General features: G+C 39.3%; 1 protein-coding gene across 1 annotated transcript in view; it reads right to left on the reverse strand.

Moving 5' to 3' along the window:
- Positions 1 to 25,590, reverse strand: part of SATB2 (SATB homeobox 2) — a 113,779-nt gene that overhangs the window by 68,333 nt on the left and 19,856 nt on the right. Inside the window, exons 3-5 of the mRNA XM_035136780.2 lie at positions 22,430 to 22,606; positions 929 to 1,055; positions 118 to 241 (exon numbers count right to left, since the gene is read on the reverse strand). Coding sequence (XP_034992671.1) covers positions 118 to 241; positions 929 to 1,055; positions 22,430 to 22,606 — 428 coding nt within the window. The remainder of the gene's footprint in view (positions 1 to 117; positions 242 to 928; positions 1,056 to 22,429; positions 22,607 to 25,590) is intronic.

Consider the following 25,590-nt stretch of genomic DNA (forward strand, 5'->3'; position numbering starts at 1 on the left):
TCTCCTCTGTTTTTAGGATGCAATATCCCCTCCCCCTGAAATGTATCTGTGTGTGTTGTGATACAAATTTAGGATTTCATAAAGATGAGTACCTCTGCCACTGATAGAAGCACTGACCTGAGAGAGAGGGCATTCTTTGGCTAACGTGCTCTGATTCATCTCTTTGAGCAACTCCTTTAAGGCATTGCGGACTGTGGCATGGTTCCACTGCTCTGCTGGCAAGTCTTCCAGCTTTGAACAACTGTGAAAACAGAGAACAAAAGACTAAAACAGATGGAAAACATCACCTGCAAGGATCGCTGCTCTTTACATGCAAGAGCTATAAAGCTCTGTGACGCAAGACACAAGTTAGAATCCCATGCTTGTGTCTTTCAGGCTTTTAATGTGAGCATTCCCTCCCATGGTGTAGCTATTTCCTCCTGCTACATTCTGAACTGAATAGGATTAAGCAAAGATAACTGAATGCAGGACTGTAGCCTGAACTTGGAACAATTACTTATCACATTCCCTACCTCTGATTGCTAGCTCTCTGCCATTGTGCTTTCAGCAAAAGACAACATGACTCAAGTCTTACAGTCCAAATTCGAACTCTGAATTTCTGAATAAGTCTAAGAAACAGCAAAAGGATTTATTTGACTAATATAATGTGCTAAGTATTTGACCAGGCCTTGAGGAACTATTAAACTGGGAACTGTTTAGAGGAAAAGCTCTTTAAATGATTGACTGAGCTTGTCTGTACTCCAATATCATATCAAAACAGTTAGAACATTGGCCAGGAAAAGCTGCCAGGTGAGCCACTCTTCCTGCATTTTGTTTTGCATTTCAACAAAAGCCCAGAAATTAATGAAGACAGGATGTGCTAATCTCAGTAGTAATGCTGTGATCGGCAGAGCAGCTCAGAGGAAGGCAGATGCTCAGAAATACCCACCTTTGTAATTGAATTTTCAATGTCACAACATGATAGACATCTTGTAACATGTCAGCAACTGTAGCATCAGGTGTATCTGTTACATAACTGAGCGGAAGAGGATTCCACTTCCCGAGTTTGATTATACCTGAAATGAAAGAATGGAACACACAAATGAATGTATATTTGCAGTTTACCAAGTCATCCAATTATTTGTTCTGGGAGTTGAGGCTTATTACTATATCGGGCTGGTTTGCATATAATGCTAACTATGCATGAGGCATCCCCAAACTGCGGCCCTCCAGATGTTTTGGCCTACAACTCCCATGATCCCTAGCTAACAGGACCAGTGGTCAGGGATGATGGGAATTGTAGTCCAAAACATCTGGAGGGCCGAAGTCTGGGGATGCCTAAGCTAGAACAAGCCAGAGTGAAGCCCTGGGCTCGTGCACTAGCTTCCCCCTCTCCTGCCTGGTCAGCAGAAAGTTAGTTAGTTAATCTGTAGATCTATCTTCATGTGTAGATCCATATATCCCTGCAATGTTCACTTCCATTTTCAAAGTATCCTGGCCTGTCATTACAAACAAACCAAAGATTAAAGATTCAAACAAAATCTGGCTAGTTAAACAAATTTCAAAAGCCATGGTTTGTAGATGGCCTGTTTAGAAACTGGCCAAAGTTTATGTTAAACCACAGTCTCTAGTTCAGGGGTCCCCAAACTAAGGCCCGGGGGCCAGATGCGGTCCAATCACCTAAATCTGGCCCGCGGACGGTCCGGGAATCAGCATGTTTTTACATGAGTAGAATGTGTCCTTTTATTTAAAATGCATCTCTGGGTTATTTGTGGGGCCTGTCTGGTGTTTTTTTACATGAGTAGAATGTGTCCTTTTATTTAGAATGCATATCAGGTTATTTGTGGGGCAAAGGAATTCGTTCATTTTTTTCCAAACTATAGTCCGGTCCCCCACAAGGTCTGAGGGACATTGGACCGGCCCCCTGCTGAAAAAGTTTGCTGACCCCTGCTCTAGTTCATATGCAATGCTAAGCCAAGATACTTCGAAACTGAAAGTAAATGCTGCAGAAGTCTTTCTTCCCCAGCCATGTGGGACAAAGAGGGAATGGAAAATACATGAGCCCAAGATTTTGATTACACTAGTTCTAGCTCATACACATAAAGTTTCCTTCTCCCAATTAATTACAGACCTTACCCCACACATCTCACTTACCCACTTAGGTCTGGACCATGTCTAAAGTGATATCCTGATTTTTCCTCCTCAAGAAATCGGGATATCACTTTAGACATGTTAGACTCTGTAGACTTAAGTGGGTAAAAGAAAAAAAGAAAAATGTGTGTATAACAATGCCATCAGAAACAGCCACAAACTCAAATACTGGTCCCTGTTGCTCCAGTACCAATTCTGCTTCATGCCTCTGTTAATCAGAGACAGACTAGTGCAAGCAGGGAGCAGTAGCCCTCCTTATTCAACCCAATAGTAGTCAATCTGCCTCACAACCAGAAAAAAAACTAAAAGCATCCCAGTTGCGATGGCCAGCACTAAGATTCTGGGGAGAGATCAGTAAAATGTTAATAGTTCAGGAATGTTTTTACTCGCTCCTGTATAAAACTGGAACAAAAGGTTGCTAATTATGACATTTCAGAAACAACAAAATTAAGAAGAACAAAACTGGGATTTAGTTCAGCACATTCCATTGACATAGAAGGCTAAATTAACAGACACCTCATAACAAAATGCTTTGGAATAAACTCCTTGGTATTTGAGGGTCAAAACACTCCTGGAAGGACTGCCAAGGAGAAGAAAAACAAGTATCTTGCTTGACATAAAGTGTTTAAAACAGGCATAAAGGGAACAAAAACATTAAAATCATGCCACTGTTCCAGTACAGTACTAAGGTTTCACAATCTGGTGCTGAATATGCTATAGTATAAATAGTGCCTAGACTCTGATCCTGCACAATAACACACAAAACTCATTCACAATACCGTATGTCTTCTGAGCTGGCTCTTTATACCATATTCCATTTGCCAACATAAAGCCTGCTTTTCTTAAAGGGCACAATTTCCTAGCGCATCACTTATTCACATACAGGTGAAAGAATCCTCAAACTGGCTTTTAGCTTCTCTTCCTACCCAGCACCCAAAAAACAGCCAGCACAGTGCCACTTGCAAATGTTCCATATTGACCTACTTTGAGGACCAAAAAAAAAAAGTGATACAAGAGCCCTTTCTACTTAGATGAAACACTTGTCACTGAGGACCCTCCAGTGTTTTCATACCTAATTTTCCCAAGTACATTGTTTACACTATGAGACTGAGGAAGATCTGCCAAGTAAATAAGAAAGCCATCTTGGTGAGTATTGACATGTGGTCTGCTCTGTACATGTTAAAGGTCTGGACTACAGACAACTATAGCATTTTCATAACTCAATATGACTGTGGAAGAAAGTCCTTTGTATCTTGTTAGGGCAGTAAGAAATACATAAAGCACAACTGTAATAACGTAATATGCGTATATGCTTCATTTATGACTGCTAAGGGTCTATACTAATTATTATTATTATTATTATCATCATCATCATCATCATCAGGTCATTTCATTTCTATACCACTTTAAATTTTTAAGAAAAAAATCTCAACGTGGTTCACAACCTACATTAAAACATCAAATAAAACAACCCAGAATAAAATGTTACTGAAGAAAGGCAAATACAAAGTATATGTTCAAAGCAACATAATTAACAGGGAGCTAAAATATTATCTTAAAGATTTCAAAATACTGTAAAGCATTACTAAAGAGGTCAACTACAGAGTGCAGCAAAGTTAACAAAAAAAATCATCTTAAAGATTTCAAAAGAAAACATTACTAAAGAAAGTCAAATATAAAATGCACATTTAAAATAGCATAATTAGCAAAGAATAAAATATTATCCTAAGGATAGATTACAGAGTACTTTCTTATTCTAGTAGGTAATAATCAAGCAAGATGAATATATGTTAATAAAGATGAATGTTTGGGGGGGAGGGAAATGGACCTGACCAAAGATCAAGAACTTATGGTATTGTCTGCCACCTATCTAACGATCCCTTAGCAATACACTTGGATATCTGAAGGGAATATTACCTAGTAAAGATGTCTTAAAGATGTACCCACCCTCAACTGGTGCATGGCCAATAAGAATATGGAGCATAGTAGATGAAGGGCCCTGCATAAGGAGCAGGGGAGAGAGGATCTCTAGAATGGGATGCTGGGGGAAGAGGGGGAAGCTCCCAGGTAAGAGCTGGGAGGGTTCACTCTTCTGTGTGTAGAATAAGGGTTAAGATATAATTGTGATAGAGGGCCTTGTATTTATTTTATTTTATTTTATTACTTCTTTTTATTTTCTTCTTTTTTCTTATTCTTGCTTCTTTCTTATTTTCTCCAGATTAGTTTGTCTTTTATTGTACTTTATTTTGAAAACTTTTAACAAAAAATCATTTTAAAAAAGAATATGGGACATAGCCTATACAACCAAATTAAAAAATAGGATAAGACAAGTGCATAGATAAATTGAAGGTTTCAATTTCTTATTGGAATTATAAAGTTCAGCTTGAAATAAATCCATATACTTTACTGGGTAAAATATAGGTTTGATCTTGACTTTTAACAGGACAGAAGAAACAATAACATATTCTGTAATAAAAGAGTACACTACATTTAAAATAAGATAGAACCAAGAGAGTGACATATCTATGCACTTGCTACATTATATACCGTATGCCAACTAATTGACTTCCTAATTATTCGAGCTGTTTTACTTTTTATGTTTGCTAGAGTAAGCAACACAATCTTTTAAAAAGTTCTACAAAGAATCATAAAACTGTGTAGTGCTGGAAGACACCTGACTTCCTATATTTAAAATACATAGTGCATGTGGATAATAATACAGTATGTAGAGCCTCTGTGGTTATATGACTCAATGGGCTTTTCTCTTAAGTCAATAAAAGAAATTTCTGTGGCAATATTATCCATAAAGTTTAAAGCAACAACACTGGGGAGGAAACAAACAGTGAACGTTTCAGAACTAAGAACTGTTTTATGAAATTAGCACAAAAGCAATGCAGAAGACATAATGCTAGTTTCTGTTGCTACCAGTGCTTTAAGACAGAATTTCCTCTTCTTCCTTACAAATGAAGAAGAAATTGTATTGGCTAACAGTACAGAAACACAGGTGTTACCATAACGCTCAGTGCTTTTTGCACATTAACACCTGCTCCAAGTCCTCTCTCTTTGTTACTGTACTGAAAATGCATACTATTCCTTCAGCCAGTGCTATGTGATTAGCTCACTGATTTTCAGTTATGGTTTACAGGCTTTCCTTGCAGATCTTTTTAAGTATCTGACAGACCTTTCAAGTGCTCACAAGAAGAGCGAGAAAAAAATATGAGGGTTAGGAATGTTTTCCCCCACCCTATAACCTTTTCAGGCACAAAAATACCCTTGCTTTTGAGAAGAAAGAGGCAGTCATCAACAGGAGGCATCACCTGCTTGAGTCAGAAAAGGATTTGCTAGCCCTCTTCTTTACTAGAAGTGATGCTTCTAAAACCACCCATCATAGGTTTCCTGTATCATGGGACAATAGTTTACTTGGCCCTGGAAGGCTAAGGAAAGTACAAATGCATGCTCTCTGGCAGGAAATCATGTTCCTGGACATGGGGATCTCCAGTTAAGCAGAGAGCTGTGAAGGCTTTGCCCTCCTTCTTACTAGGGAACCCCTCCACCTCTCCAATGTAAGACTTTTTAGTACTTATGAAGTGGGCAAGGGACTGGCAAGAAGAACAGCAGCAAACTCCATTGCAAGGACGACAAACTCCAAGTGACCAGGCACAACTTGCAATGGAGAGGGGCCGTTTCTTGAGATGTTCATTTTCCAAACTCCCGTCATTCAAACTTTACTCCTATCACAACATGTGATATGGTATGTGTGCATGTTTGCATATTTTGGTCCAAATCATACTAAACCTGTAAGAATTACGAAATTAAGCTAGCCTTAAAGCTGGTTTTCAGCCTTTCTGCTATACGCTGTTTCAGTTGAGATACCCAGATTGTGTAGCTCCCTTCCTCATGAGACCTGATTTGCCTCATCTTTACTGAGATTCCAGCATGCTGTAAATAGCTTTTTGTTTTGCAAGCCTTTTGATCGAATTCATTTTCTGCCATTCTCTGTAGATCTGATTGATGAACAGTATACTGTAATGGTGATTCTCCATTCTGGATTTATTTTGCTGACACATTATTTTTCAAATTTTGTGGCTAGCTGCCTTTAGGGTTTCTTATGGAATTGAAAGACAGGGTACAAATATTTTAATTAAATAAATACAAATAAAATACCTGCTTTCCTGACCTATGTGAAGAACAGGTCTGAAATTTGAATAGTAGTATCAGCATACTCAAGCAACAGATACAAGTTTATCAATGAATTTCAAATACTTCTTAATCATCACAGGCCACTCATTACTGCAAATGATTCTCATAAAATAGCAGACGATTGCATGTCCTCAGTCTAAGACTTTATCATAGCAGAAGAATGTACAAACGATATTTTAGCACCTCTTTCCATTTCAAATTTGAAAGATAAGCAGATTGTATCCTACAGTTGTACAAGTTTAGGGTAGTCTACTCTGTTTTAAACATTTGCTTAAGTCATAGTAGTACACTTCATTTTAAGTGTTCCCATTGATTATGTTGTTATGTTTCCCTTGCAAAAGTACCATACCTGTGAAAGTTCTTAAGATTAATATTAAATTCTCTTTGGGGAACTAAGTTTTGAATGTGTTTGCTGTAAAATGGAATCCATAAATAAATACATAAATAACATAAAATAAATGTGGTTCAGTAAGTGCAGCATTCAATTACATGGCTCTTACTTTAGATATGCTACAAAAGAAGATTATGCTTTCTGTAATAACCTGAACACCCCAAAAAGTGTTGTTGCTTCTATAGATAATGTAGATAGGATACTCTGTAGTTGATCGCCTTTGTAATGTTTTATTTTGACATCTTTAAGATAATACTCTTATGCCAGCTTCTCCCGAGCATGAGAGAGGAAGCCACTCCACGCTGAGCTCCGTGCTCAGCCTCCTCCCAATGATGCAACATCACATGCCAGGGCCCCCCAATCTTAGGTGCAAGATGGCACCTCTGATTCTAATAGAATCACATGTCAACAATATCAACAATATAACCAGCAGCCACTACATGGCAGTACTACACCAAATGGTACAAAAACTATCTAATGTTCATTATATCAGTTAAGGGGCTCACAGTTCTAGCAGGTTGATTGCATACTATAAAATGCATAGCAAATAATAAATCTATACTACCTGGCTCAGTGTTGCTGATCAGGAAAGCAAGGGTTAGTATCAACTTCCTTCCCCTACACTCATGAACTGCCACAAAGGTTCTCGCTGCACTTAAAGTGCCACTATTTCTCAGCAAGGCACCCGATAGAGTTTAGCACTTGTGTAGCAACTGAATGAATGCTACGAAGTATCTGCACTTTATAATTCTGCATATGGCACTGTCTGCATGATAAGCAGGGCCAGCTCAATATATTTTGCTACCTGAGGCAAAGGACAAGATGGCAGCCTCCCCCAGCATGTACAAAAGCCAATTTCACTGTTGAAATCTTACTGCAATACTGGTGAAAGTAGGACAGTATCTTCTACTGTACTTAAGGGGAGCAGGAGGTACCAGGCAGGCTACATGGCACTCATAGCTCTGTCCCCTCTCTGCACCTCAGCATCTGCCACCAGAGGCAGCTGCCTCACTTTGTCTTATCATAGGGCCGGCCCTGATGATAAGGTAAGAATAGATTATAGGGTTTTACTTCAACAACGCTTTGCTGTTCCAGACTGCTTTGGAACAGAGGATCTCAAAACACTTTACCAACATTAATTAATTAAACCTCATAATTTCTCTCCAAGGAAAGCATTATGCTCACCAATGCATTGATTTATGATTATGTTTATTGTGTGCTGCAAATTACTATGATAATGTCAATACAAAAGGAGCCGTCCCCACCCCACATTCACCACATAAGCCTCAGGTCTACTATAATAAATAATTTAGTGTACAAACAGGAATAAACAATGTGATAACAGTGACATATGCACCTACAAATCACCTGGAAAACCACACATAGTGAATTACACTTTAACCAATGTGCTTGACTCAGAGGCTTCAATTTATGAACAGAACAGAAGGGTGACCTTCAGTTACAGGATAAGTATTTAGCATTCATTTCCTGGATACTTTTAGCTTTGTTGGACTGGGAACTTTGGTTCTCTTCCAATCACTAAATCGCTGTTCTAAAGTATACTTTTATATATCTAGGCTCAATATTATTGAGTAGAACTTAAATTCTAAGGATTAAAAACAGGTCATTCTCCAGCTAGAACCATCAGTTTTATTATGAATCAATAAACTAGGCCCTTCACTTGGTTAAGCATCCCAAACTTAACATTTGTTTTTTGTCTTCTAAAAGAATCCTGTCGGAGTTCATTTCTGATCAAAATTTCAATAAAAGATAGAATTGCTGCCAAACTGGCTAAAGATTGCCAAGATATGTCGGCATGTCAAGTTATCATGTTATAAACTTTAGAAGAGATTTAAATGCAAACAATAAGCAAAGGGCTTGCCATATTGCTCAAACTGGTCAGCGCAACTACAAAATAGTTTCCTTCTCTGTCTTTTCTCTTTTATTAATGGATCACAATTTAAATAATGACACACATAGATACAGGCCAGCAGGCAGCTGATGTGCTAAAGGGGAGTATTACAGACACATTTGTGGATCATAATCAAAGCAGCAAATGTTAAGATGATGTTTATCATGATTGTAATACTGCAGAGGGGTGTGTGCAGGCATAGGCATGTGATTCTCCTTTGACACCTCCTCCCTTCCTATTGTAAACAATGAGCCTTGAGCAGAACCAAAACCTTCTCATCCTAGACAACTTTGTCAGTCCATGCAAGAGAGGTTCTGTTGTAAGTTCTGAGGAATAGTCTGATTGTGGTCTCACTGACTTTCCACTTCAAAGAAATGTCCTAATATAGCTGTTACCCCTAGGTAGAAGAAAGCTACAGAAAAACTGGCTCAGCTATGCAAGCTGCAATGTCTCCAAGTCATTAACAGAGTGGAATATTCCCACAATCCCACACAAATTGACCCATGAGCTGAATGAACAGCCTGCTGAGGAACCCAACACAGTTCTGCTGTGGTATAACTAGTTCTGAAGCAGTAAGAAAGCTGAGTTCTGGTTTGCATGTAGTTCCCACATAGCTGTATTTCCTTTATTTAAAGAAAATGCTCATTTGACAGTAACACAAAGCTGAAGAGAACAGAGTAGCCTACTCATGTTAATATTATGTGAACATATATAACACGTAGGACCACAGATCATACAGAAGGTCTTCCACTCAATTCTTGAAATCTCCACATAGGAATGGGAAGTGCTTAACATTGCTGCTTTTATCTTTCACAGTTGCACTGATATATGGCTTACATTGCAATCAAATATGCATTTAGCCAATAGTAAACTCAATGGTGCTTACTCCTGAGTAGGCATGTATAGAAGATTGCATTCTTTTCCACCATCCCCTTCAACCAATGTATACTATCAGTCTCAGTTCAGTGCCATGTAACTTTATATAGAAGTTTTGCATTTTGTTGCATGAAGATTAGTCTCATGTAATAGATGCCGCTTCACATTTGGGAAATATTATGACAGAGCCCTAACTCAGAGATTATATTAAATTAATCTAATCTAAGTAACTAGACTGAATTAATAAATACTCTATGAAGAGAACACAATTAGTCCAAGAATTAAATAAAGCTTTCTGAAGCTGTTTATTTTAGGAGCAGTTATTTAATTTCAAAGGTTTTGTCCCCAAAGAATAGTCAAAATATTGGCCAAGATATAGAGACAACACAAATAATATTTCAGACTCTATTTTGAGACTTGGGTTACATAGAGCAATCTCACCACTTTTACAAGAATCACACTGGTTTCCCATGCATTTCTGGGCACAATTCAAAATGTTGGTATTTGACTATAAAGCTGTACACAATCTGAAACCAAGACACCTCAAGGTCCCTTTTTCCAATATGACCCCACCCATTATGCAAGGTACCACTACCTGTGGAGGTTAGCCAGACAATGACAGTAAAGCAAGCCTTCTCCATAGTGGCACCCCATCTTTGGAAGGCTCCATATTGTTCCATACACCCATTTCCTACTCCTGAGTCCATGCAAATATAAATAATATTTCCTACTCCTGAGTCCATGCAAATATAAATTATATTATTCAAGCTGGTTTTAAAAATTCATAATGTATCTTTAATTTTATTGGTTGCCACTTTAGAATTTGAGATTTGGCAGATTGATTTTATCTCTTTTAAATTGTATACTCCAAGTTTAAATGCCTTGTTGCAATTTTTAATGCCTTCCTGGTGTTTTATTTTGCAGTGGTTTATTGGATGTTTTAGGCTGAAATCCTACTCCACTAATATTGATGATGCTAGAGACAGCGGAGGAAGATTAGAAAACAGCACAGTCACTGGCGGAGGAAGAGGAGTGCGGGGGAAGTGCACCGCCCCGGCAGCGCAATCCGAGTGGGGTTCCATCACGGCTGCCCCACCCGCCCATGCTGGGCACCCCACCTCCAGAACGTGCCTCCCACCCCAGGACACGCACCACGCATGAAGCTCCGCCACTGAGCACAGTTGCCTCCTTACCAGCCTCCATTGGTGGGGGGGTGCAGTCCACTGAGGTGAAAGTCAAAACTCTACACAAGTGGGTAGCAAGCTACTGTTGGTAGTCCTCCCACCAGCAATAACCTATGCAAAGCCCCATAGTCGGTTATTTGGGGACAGGGTGCCAGAGGCTTTGGATCTGTAGGGCTTCAGCTGTGCCCATCCTGGAGCTGGCGCCACAAAAACTGACGTAAAACTATCCCTCTAACTTCTGCTCTACTGGCAGGAGGATGACAGGGATTTGGATGCAGTGATGACTCCACTGCTATGATTGTCACTGGCCCCAGTTAGGATTAGTCTGTTAATATTTACTTTTACTATTTTTAAGCCACCTCAAAAACATTCTTTTTCAAAATGGCAGGGTAAAATATATACAATTAATTAATTAAACAAAAACTATTGTTAAAATGTGCATTTAATTTAAACTAAAAACATTAGCAATTCATATGCACATTTGGTCAGGAATATGTAAGAACATAAGAAGGGGCCTGCTGGATCAGGTCAATGACTCATCTACTGCAGCATCCAGTGCTCACAATAGCCAACCAGATGCTTGTGGGAAGCAAGCAAGCATTTGAAGTACAAATGGTAAATTTCATTAAAATGTATCATTGAAATCAATCTTTTCTAAATAATGGTTGAAAATTGCTAGGAAAGTAAGAGATGGATATGGATGCCCCTGGGGGATGGGCCGCGGAAAGGAAAATTTTAAGCTCTGGTATAAAGAGGGAGATCTTTGCTCTAACTCACATATGGATCTGGTCTGCATCTAGCTTAAACAGAGAACACCAAAATTCCAACTCTGGGAGGGGCAAGATTCAGTGACAAAGAAACAAGCAGAATCTGTCTGGTTAATTGTAATAAGCAATATTCCAAATTGAATTGGCTGCCATTCAAAAAAAGTACTTCTTTAAAATGCTTTTCTCCTCCGCAAACTACAACTTCATGACATATAAATTAAACATACACACACACACACCTTACCCTCCAAGTAATCACTTCTAACAGGAAGGCATATGTTGTAGAAAAATACTAAAGAAGGAGACTTCATTGCTCCAAAATCCCGAAGGACATTTTTTTTCTTTTGCTCATATGCATCTGAACTCAGATGTTAATACAATCAATCCAAGGCATTTTATTTGAAATCATGACCATTTAGTTGATGAGAAATGTCCCCATGCAATGAAGAATGGATGAAATGGGCAATGCATCCATTAACAACATATTTGGAGTAATAACAAAAGGTGGGGGGGGGGGAGAATTCTGGAGATATGAATGAGCATATCCATCTGGCTATAGCAAAGGGAGAGATGTGACTGCAGAGCCTCTCCATCAGCTGTGCTGAGAGACCAGGACCTTTTTGCTCCTCTTCTCCTTGAACTCTTTTCATTCCAGCTGGTCATTACAAGAACTAGTGTCTCAGTTTGCTTTTTCCTCCTCCCTCCCATCATTCAAATAGCCCAGTATTGATGAAGTCAACTATTTGAGCTTTATAAACAAAGCACTGTTTGGCTTCTCTTCAGTCATTCACAAAAATCCTGCAAACCCAATTGTGAAGCTACTCCTTATCTACAATGGAGTTTCAGGGTGAAAGAAATTACATATTGCATTTGTTGTTGCAACAAGTTCTTCACACTTATCTTCAGTCACTCCCTACAGAAAGAGTTAGCAAAAAAAAACCCACCCTAATACTTGTATCCTAAAAATGTATCATAAGCAAAATAAATGTGATTCTATAAACCGCTATATCTGCCTTGGTGATGCTTTGCGCTGCTTATCCATAAGCAATCATGTGGTCCCATTTTAAGGATTGTGGAATATTTTGTGCTGCTGTTTAGAATACATGAATAAATGCTCTATTCTTCATATGAGAGTTACAGAGGTGGTCTCCCTCAAATTTTAGAAAGCCAGGCATTCCGGTGTACTGACATCATATAGCATCATAAAGTCACATGACTTTTCAAGTCCATAGTGACTTTTCCCTATAATCATCTTGTTAAGAAATTAAACAAAGTGAATCAAAGCTGCCTATTTATGAACCATTTGAAAGTCTTCTGCTAAATACTTGCATTTTTTAAACGTCCAAGATACTACTCTACTTGTTTTGCTGAACATGGTCCTTTAGACCCACACAATAATTCAGTTCTCTGGGGATTGTGAGGGGTGGGGAGTCTGTACAAAAGGACAATCACAAGACTACATTACACACCACACTTATAAGTGTACACCTAAAGAATACAAAGCTGAAAACAGAAAGCATGTTTTAATAAGTTGTGTTCTATAGATACATGTCAATAAATAAGGAGCCAAATAATCACATCTGTAGCCCCATCACCAATACAGAATGGGGCAAAAGGCATGGGTGGAGCATGCTCCTATTTCAGGCCTAGTACTATCTAGTGATGACAGTGGGGCCTGCTGAGCATCCAGTGGACCCTGGACTGGCTCAGATTCTCTCCCAGAACACCCCATTTAGGGGTTTTCCACAGGCTAATTGCCACCCAATCCAACACACACCCATCCCGGAGCAAAGGGGTTTGGATTGCAGGATTGGGGCTCACCTACACTTCTACTTATCCCATGCTTAGAAAGTGCTGGTCCAAGTGGTTTTCCACTTGACCCATGCTTTCTAGGGACAGTCTGGGTGGTTTTCCCCCTGCCCCGCTCCCTTCCCAGGGAAAACCTTATCTTTAGCTCTAAATTGGAACAACTTTTATTATGGCATAAACTTTTGTGGACTAGAGTCCACTTCACCAGATGCATGTTGTTGTTTTTTAACCAGAATCTCAAAATGCTTCACAAATAATGTTTTTAAATGCCACTCTTACTGTAACGACATTACAAGTTACTGCCAAATTACCTATTTATTTATAAGGATGAAACACTAAAAGCACATGACTTGCATGCGAGGGGGGCTGTTGAATTGAAACTGCTTGCTAAAACAACAATTTTACTTTCACTAAACAGTGTATAGATTAATAATTTATTTCAAGTATTAAAAAATTTAAGTAATAGTAAAAATTTAAGATTTTCCCTGTTATGGTACTCAGTTTGCTACTTGGCAAGCCCTCTTTGCCCAGAATTTGATCTCTGCCAGATAGTGTTTAAAATAAACATTTTCCCTCACCGTTTCTCTCACAAGTATTTCACACAATTCACACAATTCAGGGTGCTGAAAAGCTACAGACTTGGAAAGACAACACCCTGTTAACGGTTGTTGGGATGAACAACATTTTTAGCATGGGTTTCCATTAGGAATGTAAGTAGGAAGTATCTACTACTTAGTCCACTAATGATTTTTATCTGGAGCTGAAGGAGAACTCTGCCAACCATGTTTATGCAGTTAATATATTACAAAAACAAAATATGCAAGGGGGGGGGACAAAGCTACCGTGTTTCCCTTATTTTAAGGCATAGTCATAAAATAAGCCATAGCAGGGTTTTTAAGCATTCGTGCAATATAAGCCATACCCCAAAAATAAGACATAGTGATAGGCGCACGAGTAGGAGCCAGCGGGACCCAGCAGCAGCAAGGCCGGCCGCGGCAGGAGAAGGCAGGCAGCCAGAAATGGCGGCTGCTGCTGCAGTGGCTGAGTCCCACTGGCTCGGGACACTCGGCACTCTCTTCCGCGCGGCATTGCTGGGCGCTTTGTTGGCATTGCAGCAGCCAGTTCCAGGCACCTGCCTCCTCCTGCCGTGGCTGGCGTTGCTGCTGCTGGGTCCTGCTGGCTCGGGGCCGACAAAGCACCCAGCAGTGCCGTGCGGAAGAGAGCGCCGAGCGCCCCGAGCCAGTGGGACCCAGCAGCAGCAATGCCAGGCACGGCAGGAGGAGGCAGGCGCCCGGAACTGGCGGCGGCGGCTGCTGCAGCATTCCTTTTCGGGAAAGGAATGCCCCGCGGTGTCGGCGGCGATAAGGGGAGGGTCTCTGGGTTGGCTGGGCACGGGAGTTGGGCATGGTGGCCCCGGGAGGAGCACAGGTGGCGCTGTGTGCACTCCTGGCTCTGGCCGCGCTTGCCGGGCACGTAGCCAGTGAAAAGGTATGCGACACACGTGACCCCTCCCTGTCCGTTCCCGCGGCGCTCGCCCTTCCTCTCCCTCCCCTGAGTCCACCAGCTTCCTTTCAAGTCCCCGGGATATCTCTGCATCTAGGAGGAAGAGGCAGCAGAAGCCCCACTTTCCAGAGGGTTATGTACACACACAAAAAAAAGCTTATGTTCAAAAGGCCAGAGCTTGTCAAATCCATACATTTAGGGAATAAGGTGCCTCCGCTTCCACACCACCACCCTCAACGCCGGGGCTGTCAATCTCACACCAAGAGGTCCAAATGTAGATTGCTTAATAATAATAAAAAAGACACCCCCCGAAAATAAGCCATAGGCCATAGGCTTATTTTTTTGAGTAAAATAAATATAAGACGGTGTCTTAAAATAGGGGAAACATAGAGTCATGAATGGCACCCACATTCTCTTTCAACCTCACACGTACAAAAAAATGGTTAGAGATAACTGACAAAACTAACACACACCATCACTTAAAATTATAGTACACTTACAAAACTTTAGAGCTTAAAATTATATAGCAACATGCTGGCCCTGGCCAAACTACTATGTTAAAACTTCTCTGAACTCATTTGAGTAAGAATAATGTACAATTAACATGAAAACATAATGAGTAGAAAATATGGTGGCTGAACAGTATTAAAACATTATTTTCCCCAGTGCGAGACCAACCTTTTTCCAAGTGTACAAATATATTTAAAGTAGTAAGCCTTAAGTTTATCTTAAAATTCTAAGCCATCCAACTATTTTTAAGCATTCTGTCAGGGAAATGCATTTTAAATATGTATGTATTTAATATACTAATCTGGTGTTCAGCACAAGATCAGCATGAAAATCTCTCATTCCCCCCCCCCAAAAAAGCTATAGTGCCTATTGTTAAGATCAAATACACAAGGTTCATTTCATGGATTATATCAGAAATTTATTAGTATTAGTATTGTAATTTTAAACCAATTACCCACTTGACACCTTCCATCCAGGGTGCATTATTACCAATGTCAATTAATGCATCCGTTTGCAGAGGTAGTGGGTAGTGGTAAGTGTTTTTTAAAACATGCTTGTCAATAAATTTCATATGAATCAGTTGAGCAGACTTCACAAAAATTGTGTTTAAGTTTATAGTAAGAACCTACCCAACATAAATATATAGTGAGTGAACTATATACTGTTTTGCTACAGCAGAGAAGCCAAGTGGAAAAGAAAAGCATGGGTTGATTGCCTGTCAGTTGCTCTGCTTTAAGCTGCTCAAACACAAATACAAGAGCCCCGCAACCTACACAGGGGTTCCATGGGCATGTGCAAAGGCAAAATTGCAGTCAGAAGGACCCCTGGAACCACCCCCACATGGCTATCCCTCTTTTTGCTGAGCTCTGGGAAGGTTGCAGAAGGCCTCTGGAAGACCCACAGGAGCATCCCACAGCCTTCAAGAAGCTTATGTGACCTTCCCAGTGCCCTGTAAGCAAGGTGGAGGAGAATTTAAAAACTCTGCAGTAGGAAAAGCTAGTGCATAAAGAACTTTTTAAGCCCTCCACCTTCCTTACTGAACTCTGGGAAGTTCACACAAGATCTTTGACAGCCCCCTCCAACTGTTTCCCTCAGCTCTCCATTTATTTATTTATTTATTCATTCATTCATTCATTCACCACCCGTACAAAGCTACAATCATGTAAGTCAATCACACATAAATTGCAGGTTTATTGTGAGACTATAATCCTATACATACCATACTTATCTGGCTGGGATCAAGTCCCACTGAGGTCAATGCAGCTCGCTTCTAAATAAGATTGCAGTGTGAATTACTTATACTACTCAGGTGTATGCAGGATAGGGGGGGAAATTTCTTAGTTGAGAAAACTTTATAATTATTAAATAATAAATTTAACTTAAGTATCGTCTATTACTATGTTTATAAAAAGGCCCAAAATTGTCTAAGCAGTGTACATATATTAGAAGATAAGATAGTTCCTACCAGCAGGGTCATAGTCTAATAAACATGCAATCCAAAAGGAAAGGGAATGGGGAAGGAAGAGGGACACAAGCTCCTGAAGTAGCTGGCCAATGGTTGGGGCTATAACAAGGATCTTGTAAACAGCACATGAATAATCAAAGTTACTTCAACAAGAATTTGTTTTAACATTACAAACTGATTTTATGATAAAGAAAAAGTCACAACTAAAAATTTTCTCTTCCGTACCAACAAATACATAGGTGTCAAGTATAATCTCGCAGTAAAATAGATACAAGGACACCTGCAACATTCAATGAGGCTGATTGGGAACTTATGAGATTGTTTATAAATGGCTCTATGATTTTTTTCCTGAAATAATTTTCTACCTTTGTTTGACCATCAGCAACTCTGGTTGTGCTGGAAAATAGAAATGGGTGTATGTGCTATTGAAGAGTTACAGATAGGTAGCCGTGTTGATCTGCCGTGCTCATACCAATGACAAACTTAGTTGGTCTCTAAGGTGCTACTGGAAGGAATTTTTTTTTTGCTATTGAAGAGTGATAGTGTTTTTAAACCATTACTTGACTAGACAGGGTGTTAATAAAGGTGACTTTTCAATCAGTGTTCATTTGATACTAAAATGAAAACAGTATAAACAAAAATAAAGGGATTTAACAACAGTACCCTTGTTGATTGGGGGGGGGAATCCCTGCTCTATCAACTGCTTGCATTACATGGTTGACGCTTGAGATATAATTTCCAGAGAGCAAAGTTTATTATGGCAAGAGCTTTCATAGACTAGACTTCATTTGCATTTGATGAAGTGAACTCTAACAAAGTTATAATGTCATAGGCTTTCGTGGATTAGTCTTTCAGATGCCACTTGAGATACAATTTCATTATCCACACTCCGGTCGTAGTGTTATTGTGTAAATAAAAATGACTGCAGTATGCCGAAGCACTCATACATTTTTTTTCAGACTAATTCTCAGTCTCTCAGATTCTCTTTGCTGTACATGAACAATTATCCAAAAACATTGAGGTCTTTGCTATCGCTAGATTGGGGTGGGGTGGGGGAACTGTGGCTCTCCAGCTGTTGTAGAACTCCAACAGCCCTAGACAGCATGGCCAATTATCAGGTATATAGAAGCTGTAGTCCAAGAACATCTTGGAGGGACACAGGCTCCCCATTCCTGGGCTGGATTGTAACAAACTGTGGTTCCCATGCCAGTTCAGGGCATTTTTCCTAAGCAGCTATAAGAGGATGCAAAGGAAGATTGTGTGAAGTTTAACCCTTCACCCTAACACTGGGAGGAAGGAGAATATAACAAAGACATACAAAATAATCGAAAAAATAAAATATACAAATGTAGCCCGATGAAAACATTTCATGGTTTATTTTGCTCATATCTTCTTATATTATTACATTACAACCTATCTCCCTACCCCCTAACTATTAAAATGCGGCAAATGAATGGAAAATCTGGTATATCAAAATACAATGTTTCCTTCTGTTTCTTAATTTTAATTTTAAAATATTGCCTTTCTATTTATAAATGTGAACACATAAAAAAACCCACACAATTAGGGAAAAGTAAGCCAGGTCACAAGGAAGATGCATTAATCCCCTTTCAGCTTCCTTCTTTACCCCACACCTCCCTCCAGTCCAACGAAGGAGATCTGCATTGGAAATGGACATCCAAGTGCTGATCTCTTTAGCTGGATCAGGAACAGGCTAAAACTGGATGCATATCTAAATATGCATCCAAGCAGAGATGTCTATCCATTGAAAAAACTGTAATGTGATTAGAGAGCATCAGCACTCAAATGCACATTGGGGTGTGTATTGGGGTGAAGTTTTTAATGTTTGATGCTGTACTGTTTTTAATATTCGGTTGGAAGACGCCCAGAGTGGCTGGGGAAACCCAGCCAGATGGGCGGGGTATAAATAATATATTATTATTATTATTATTATTATTATTATTATTATTATTATTATTATTATCCAGTTTATGCCCTCTCACTTCTGATCCACCCATGTCCTTGAAAGCCTGATTCTACATGCAAAGCTTCGTGGACCAGAGTACACAGCTCCATGGACAACCACTGCAGCCCCTCTTCTCAGGGGAGAAGCAGGGGATTTATTATGTATTCAGTGTGTACCCTGCAAGACGTTCTCAACAGCTGTATGTACTACTCGCATATACAGGGTTAATCTTTTAAAAGAGGCCCCATGGAACAAGTGTACTCTGTATGCATGGGGCTTCTTTTAAAGGACTCACCCTGTATGACCTTTGTATGTGACAGCCTGCATGAATGTAATGATAATTCCTATTCAGATGTGTCTTCCATCCAGGAATTTCATAATATGTGAAGCAGACTTCCCTACAGAGATAGACGCAATTGCTTGGGACAGCAAAAACTCTTCATTGAGTCATTTTAATCCACATTTTAATTTCTATCTAGATAGAAACATCAGACACCTGACCTTAAACATTCCCATTAGTACTGTCTGAATAGCTATTATTATCCTTTACCTGCAGGCAAGTAAGGGGGGGGGGAAATCAGGACACCCCTCCAAGAGGTGAAGGTGCCAGTCTCACTCACACTGCCAAGCTAACTATTGGATCCTCTCCCCTGTCTATTGAGACTGCTTGTAAACTTCCCAGAGAGGTGTTTGGCACTGGCCTACCAGAAACTGCCTTCTGGGAAAGATTGAGACAAGCAGTTTGCCTATGACCACAAACCAAGTATCAAAACTGAAATATCTTCCCTTCTTAACCCAGCAGCTCAGTCATATCACCTGAGTTTCTATTCTCTCAACTCCACACCTCATTCAAAAAAAGGTACTGAAATTTTGAAAGGCATTTATCCATGGAAAAAATAGCATACAGTCCATTTACAGATAAATGGTGAATTGGAAAGTCAGCTTATATGGTAAGCAAATTCTGCAGAAACTCAAAGCAGCTGCTTCACAGAGGATGCCTAGAAGTAAAGTGCTTTTAAAAGTGTGATGTGGTGGCAACTACTAATGTTAGGCCCCAGAATAAAATGTAGCACTTAGCCTTACCTCCAAGTATTTTTTTTAAGTAACTCCAATGTGCGTAGAAGCATCTGGATTAACACAGAGCAGTCTCTGGACCATGACAGATACAAAATATGCAAGCCAAGAAAATAAATGTTTAACCTGTTGGCCTAGCTACTGTTTCCTAAGGATGAAACAGGCAGTAGCCTATTTGAGTCAATCTCTCTTCCTCCACATGAGTTCCCATATACTTCCCCTAGTGAAATGCTCAGCAAGTGTGTGGGTCAGTGAATGAAGCTGCATGCCTCCATAAAGCACCCTTTCCTGGGATCTCCTTCCCTTTGTAGATGCCAAGAATGATGCCTTGGCTGCTTAATTCAGAATGTTCCACATGTTAGCTCACAACATGTTAAGCAACTGTGTTAACCAAGATGGATAGTGCTGTCAAAGAGGAAGCTGGTTCAGCATGACAGAAGCAGTGGGATATAGTGACCTTTATATTCAAAAAGAAATGTCCTTAAAATGGCATGAAGTGGTTCTTTTAAAACACTTTCCTTGCTTTTTCATGTTTGGTAACTGAGTGCAACATTGCTAGACTATTACTACACATATGCTTTATTTCCAGTTAGACCCTTAAGCTCGCTCATAAAGCTGGTGATGATTCATATTCTTTATCACACTGCTTTGATTTTTATAAAATCATTCAAATTCTGTTTTATTAGTAGTCCATTTTCCAGAATAGCTAGATTTTATTGGCAACCAAAACTCTTACAGAATATATCCAAATTTCTCAGGTGCATTTTTAAAGTAAATAATGAAAATACTAGTTTGTGCCCCAAAACTATTTATAAACCACTTGTAGTCCAAGTCTAACCAGCTTTGCTAAGCAGCAATTCCTACTGAATTAAGTGAAATTAATTTGCAAGTAAACATGCTTAGAATCACAGCCTTAAATTAGTATAACTGTGCAAACCATCCAAATTATTTATCAAAAAAAGCAAAGACCAATGATTTTTCTTGACTCAAGAAGTATCATTCCACTCCTTTATAAATAATCTACTAAAATGCAGAGATAAATTATTTCAGCAACTTCTTTTTAGGGTGGGGTGATGCTGGTTAGAGCTTCAATCCTAAAAAGTAGAGTAAGTCCCATTGGACAAAATGGGACTTACCGCCAAATAAAGATGTAAAGGATTATACTGTTAAATGATTAATCATTTATAATAATAATAATAAATAAGTAAGTAAGTAAATAAATAATAATAAATTAATAATAATAATAATAATAATAATAATAATAATAGTAATTTATTATTTATACCCCGCCCATCTGGCCAGGTTCCCCCAGCCACTCTGGGCGGCTTCCAACAAAATATTAAAATACAGAAATCCATCAAACATTAAAAGCTTCCCTAAACAGGGATGAATAAACAGTACCTATGGTCTACAAAAAAGGTACTGTGAATAAATTGGGTAGCAGACTTTAAAAATACCATATATATTAAAGTATTTCTAAAGCTACGGATTAAAATAAACATTTTCTCACTTTTCTCACTTTTCTCACTCATGGAAGGCAATGCCTTTTCTAATAGGATGCCGGCTATAATACACATATACATCTATACATCATCTAAAAACTAAGTATGCTTCTTGTAATTGTTTTCACTCATTCAATTTATGAAAATTTAATCAGTTGTGAACAACCAAGATTTGTTTAACTGGGTGACAGATGAGAGAGAGAGAGAGAGAGAGAGAGAGAGAGAGAGAGAGAGAGAGAGAGAGAGAAAGAAAGAAAGAAAGAAAGAAAGAAAGAAAGAAAGAAAGAAAGAAAGAAAGAAAGACATCTAAAATTGTAAGGGAATGTTCAGCTTCTCTCCAGGTAAATGCATACGCTGAAAACAAAAGGCACGTCAATCTGCATAACACATAAGGTTCAAAACATTCATCTGTTACAACAATTAATATATTCAGTTCTGGACTGTAAGTTTCAAAGTTTGGCTTTGTTTCTTACTCATTTTTTCCTTCATAGAAAGGTCGCTCAAATCTAGTATTTTTATAATCTAAATCTAACCAGTCAACTGAAGTAGATTTCCTTTGCCTCACTAATTTGTCTCACTAATTGTTAGGAAACAATTAGCTATAACGTTTCTATTGAAGGAATAAATTTATGTTATTATAAAGTCTTTATATTTATCACGAACATCTGCTAATGGCTTGGTCTACATATCATATACTGTAAAGCCAAACTTTGGCTTAGAGTGCATGTGTGGACTCCTGAAGAGATGCTCACAGTGACTTTATTCATTCCAGTCCTTTTTGCTGCCACCACCAGCTAAGCCAAGATTTGACTTAGCCTGGGCCCATGGTTATGCCCTCTCCAAACTAACCACATGTTGTAACCAAGAACAAACGTTGGTTAACAGTTCATGGTTAGAATGCAGGGAGCTTAAGCATGAGCCTGGGTTCAGATGACAAACTAAACTAAAAGCTGGCATTGCTCAGTTTTGCACAGCAGCAAAAAGGAGAAAAGTGGCTTTTGTTCAGTGGGATTTCCTCCGTTTAAGCAGGTTTTTAGGTTTACTATTAGCTTCCTTATTTGCCTTTAGAATACATTCTGAGACTATGGAAGAACTTACTGCATGCTAGTGACCAAACAATCAAATACTTTTATGCAGTACCTTGTGCCTGAGCAGCAGAGCTGTGAGAATATCCAAGAGCCAGGAGTGCTGTCTCCACCAGCTGACTAAAAAGCACATCTTTGCGAACCAGAACAAACTCTGCATGTTCTTCTCGATTATCATATTCGAGAGAAGTGTCCAGCTGCTCCACCACACAAAAGACAGGAATCATCAAACCTGGAGGGGGAAAGATGGTTGAATCCACAATTAGAGACCATAGCTATTGTATCAGACCAAAGCTCCAGGTAATCCAGGATCCTAGATGCCTTTGGGAGGCCTACAAGCAAGTCCTAAAGAAACAGCCCTCCCTTGCTGTACACCCAGAAGCACTGAGGTTTCAGAAGTGCACTGCCTCTTAACATTGGAGTTTCCATTTCGCTAGCAGACATAATATCTATGGATTTTCTCTAACCATTTAAAAAAGCAATCTAAGCTAGTGTTCATCACCAAACTGAAATAGTCTTATCCCACCTCTCAGTCAAGGACTCCCAAGGCAGATAAAACATTTTATACATATCTATTAAAATTATACTAAAGAAGAACAATAAACAAGAAATCAGTTCAAACAGCCATAAGATCAAATTCCATTAAAATCTAGAAAGAATAGAAATGTTTTAAACTGTTGGTTAGAAGCAGCTAGGGTGGGCACTTAACAAACCAACAGGGGTGGGAAGTTACAAAGATAAGAAGGTACAACAACTGAGAAGACTACATTGCCACCTTCAAAAAGACAGAGACACTCTGAGGAGCACCTTCCAAGAGGATCTGAACAGTCAAGTAGGCTTATATGGAACCAGGTGGTTTTTCAAGTACACAAGGCCAAGCTTATAGAAGTCCCCAGAACAGAATAACTATGAGCTACATGAACTTGCTGTGGTTTATCACAAACACTGGTCAGTTTCAGAAATTTTCAGCCATGTGTTATGAAGTTTGGTCAATGGCTCCCTTACTTCTGTTGCATGAAGATATAGCTTCATGCTATTAAAATGGCCAGTGAAAAGTATTGATCCATGAGATGCTACCTTCAATTGGAATGGAGATGCTCACAATGCTGATTTGAGAACCTCACAAGCAGAGCAACTAATTAGGCAATGCGTGCGTGCGCGCGCGCACACACACACACACACTTGTACCCAATTCTAAAATTATGTTTAATACCAATGTATGATAAATTTAAGACAAATACAGCAGTGCAAATGTTTGCCTAAAGAGAGGAGATGTTAACAACAAGAATTTGTAACAGGGTCTCAGTTTGGAATAGAAGCAGAACCTGAACATGCCTCAACTAACACCACCACCACCACCACCAGTGTGGCTTCCTTAAATGATTGCCCAAAAGCTTTCCAACTCCCAGGAGCCCTGAGTGCCTGAGTGCCTGAGCACCAACAAAATTTCCCATGAAGGGGCCGGGCACCCACTCCTGTGATCTATTAAGTTATCATTCCTTATCATTTTTCTCATAGGAATTATGAAGGTCAAAATCATGTGTTTTCCATTAAATCACAGCTACCCTTTTCTCTAGGGACGCAGGTGGTGCTGTGGGTTAAACCACAGAGCCTAGGGCTTGCTGATCAGAAGGTTGGCAGTTCGAATCCTTGTGACGGGGGGAGCTCCCATTGCTTGGTCCCAGCTCCTGCCAACCTAGCAGCTTGAAAGCACATCAAAATGCAAGTAGATAAATAGGTACTGCTCCAAGCGGGAAGGTAAACGGCATTTCCGTTTGCTGCTCTGGTTCGCCAGAAGCGGCTTTCTCATGCTGGCCACATGACCTGGAAGCTGTACACCGGCTCCCTCAGCCAATAACACTCTAGAAATACAACAGCCAGAGATTATACTAGCAGTCCACTGCAATGCTGGTCCACTTTTGACACATGACATTAGGGGTACCATCCCACATTAGGCCCACTGAACTCAACATAGCATACTTCTGAGTAGTCATGGATAGGACTGCACTACACAACAGCCATATATTACAAAATTATTTGGGTCAATCATCTGTAATATGAACAAGTTATTTATCAATTGGCAAATTAATATGGTTGTCATATTATTTGAACAAGTTTCAAGTTGAAACAAATGCTATGTGTTTTCTAAAGACTCTTCTGTCTATAAAAGCCAACACAAAAACATAATCAACAAGTCAAAGGTAGATTGGGAGAGCATAGGAATAAAGGGGATACAACAGGCTCCGTATCTCAGGAAATACTGATATTCCTGTTTACTTCTGAAAAAGTATATACGGTAGTCATCTGGTGTCTAAGCCAGAATCAGAGAGGGTAAAAGAGGATAAAGAACTGAATAACATGCACTAAGTAGATAAGAGGGCTGGAGGGGGCAATAGAGGGCATATAGAAACTTCTCAATACACCCTTAGAGCCTGTCATTCTCACTGCATACATATAGGTCAAAGGTGGAGATGGAGAAATGATTGAGCAATGTGTCTATGTGTCTAGGTGTTGTATCCATAGAGTCCAATGGGTTTGACAGAGAGGTCATGGCTTTAGTTGGAAGAGATGAGAAATATAGACATTAATGTAGCTGGCTATATTCAGGTTTTACTCTTTTTTAAAAAAAAATACACTTTCAGTGCAATTCTGTACATGTTTACTCAGAATTAAGCCACAATTCATTTAGTGGGACTTGTTAATAAGTGAGTCTACAATTGTAACTTTAATATAACTGAAATGGGGGGAATATTTTTCTTTCTAGTATCTTTAGTGTATGCGTAGTTATGAGAAGCAGCCAAAATCCAAGGCAAGTAATAATTCATTTTGTCCAGTAGCCTGATATTGCAGACCTATAAACCTGGAAGTAAAGCTCATTTATCCGATGGGATTTGCTTTTTCCCCCTTTGTTTTTTTCCCCTGCAAAAGCAAATAAAAACCAAAAACAACTCAGTAAGTACCCAAAAAAATGGACAAAAAAGGTAAGACAACAGGATGGCACTTGTTAGAGAAAAAACACTATTTCCTAGTACTGTATAAAGAGAAAATTCAGTGTCAAATGATTAACTTATCTTCTATTATTATTAAGATTCACATATTTTCTACCACAAAGATAAAAGATAAAAGCAAAGAACCTGTAAGAGCCAAATGGAGAAGAGGTATTGCCTCAAGGTCACAGTTGCATTGTCCACACACAAGTAGACAGTCATGCATAGC

The sequence above is a fragment of the Zootoca vivipara genome, chromosome 1 (genome assembly GCF_963506605.1).
Source record: "Zootoca vivipara chromosome 1, rZooViv1.1, whole genome shotgun sequence".
NCBI classification, from domain to species: Eukaryota; Metazoa; Chordata; class Lepidosauria; order Squamata; family Lacertidae; genus Zootoca; species Zootoca vivipara.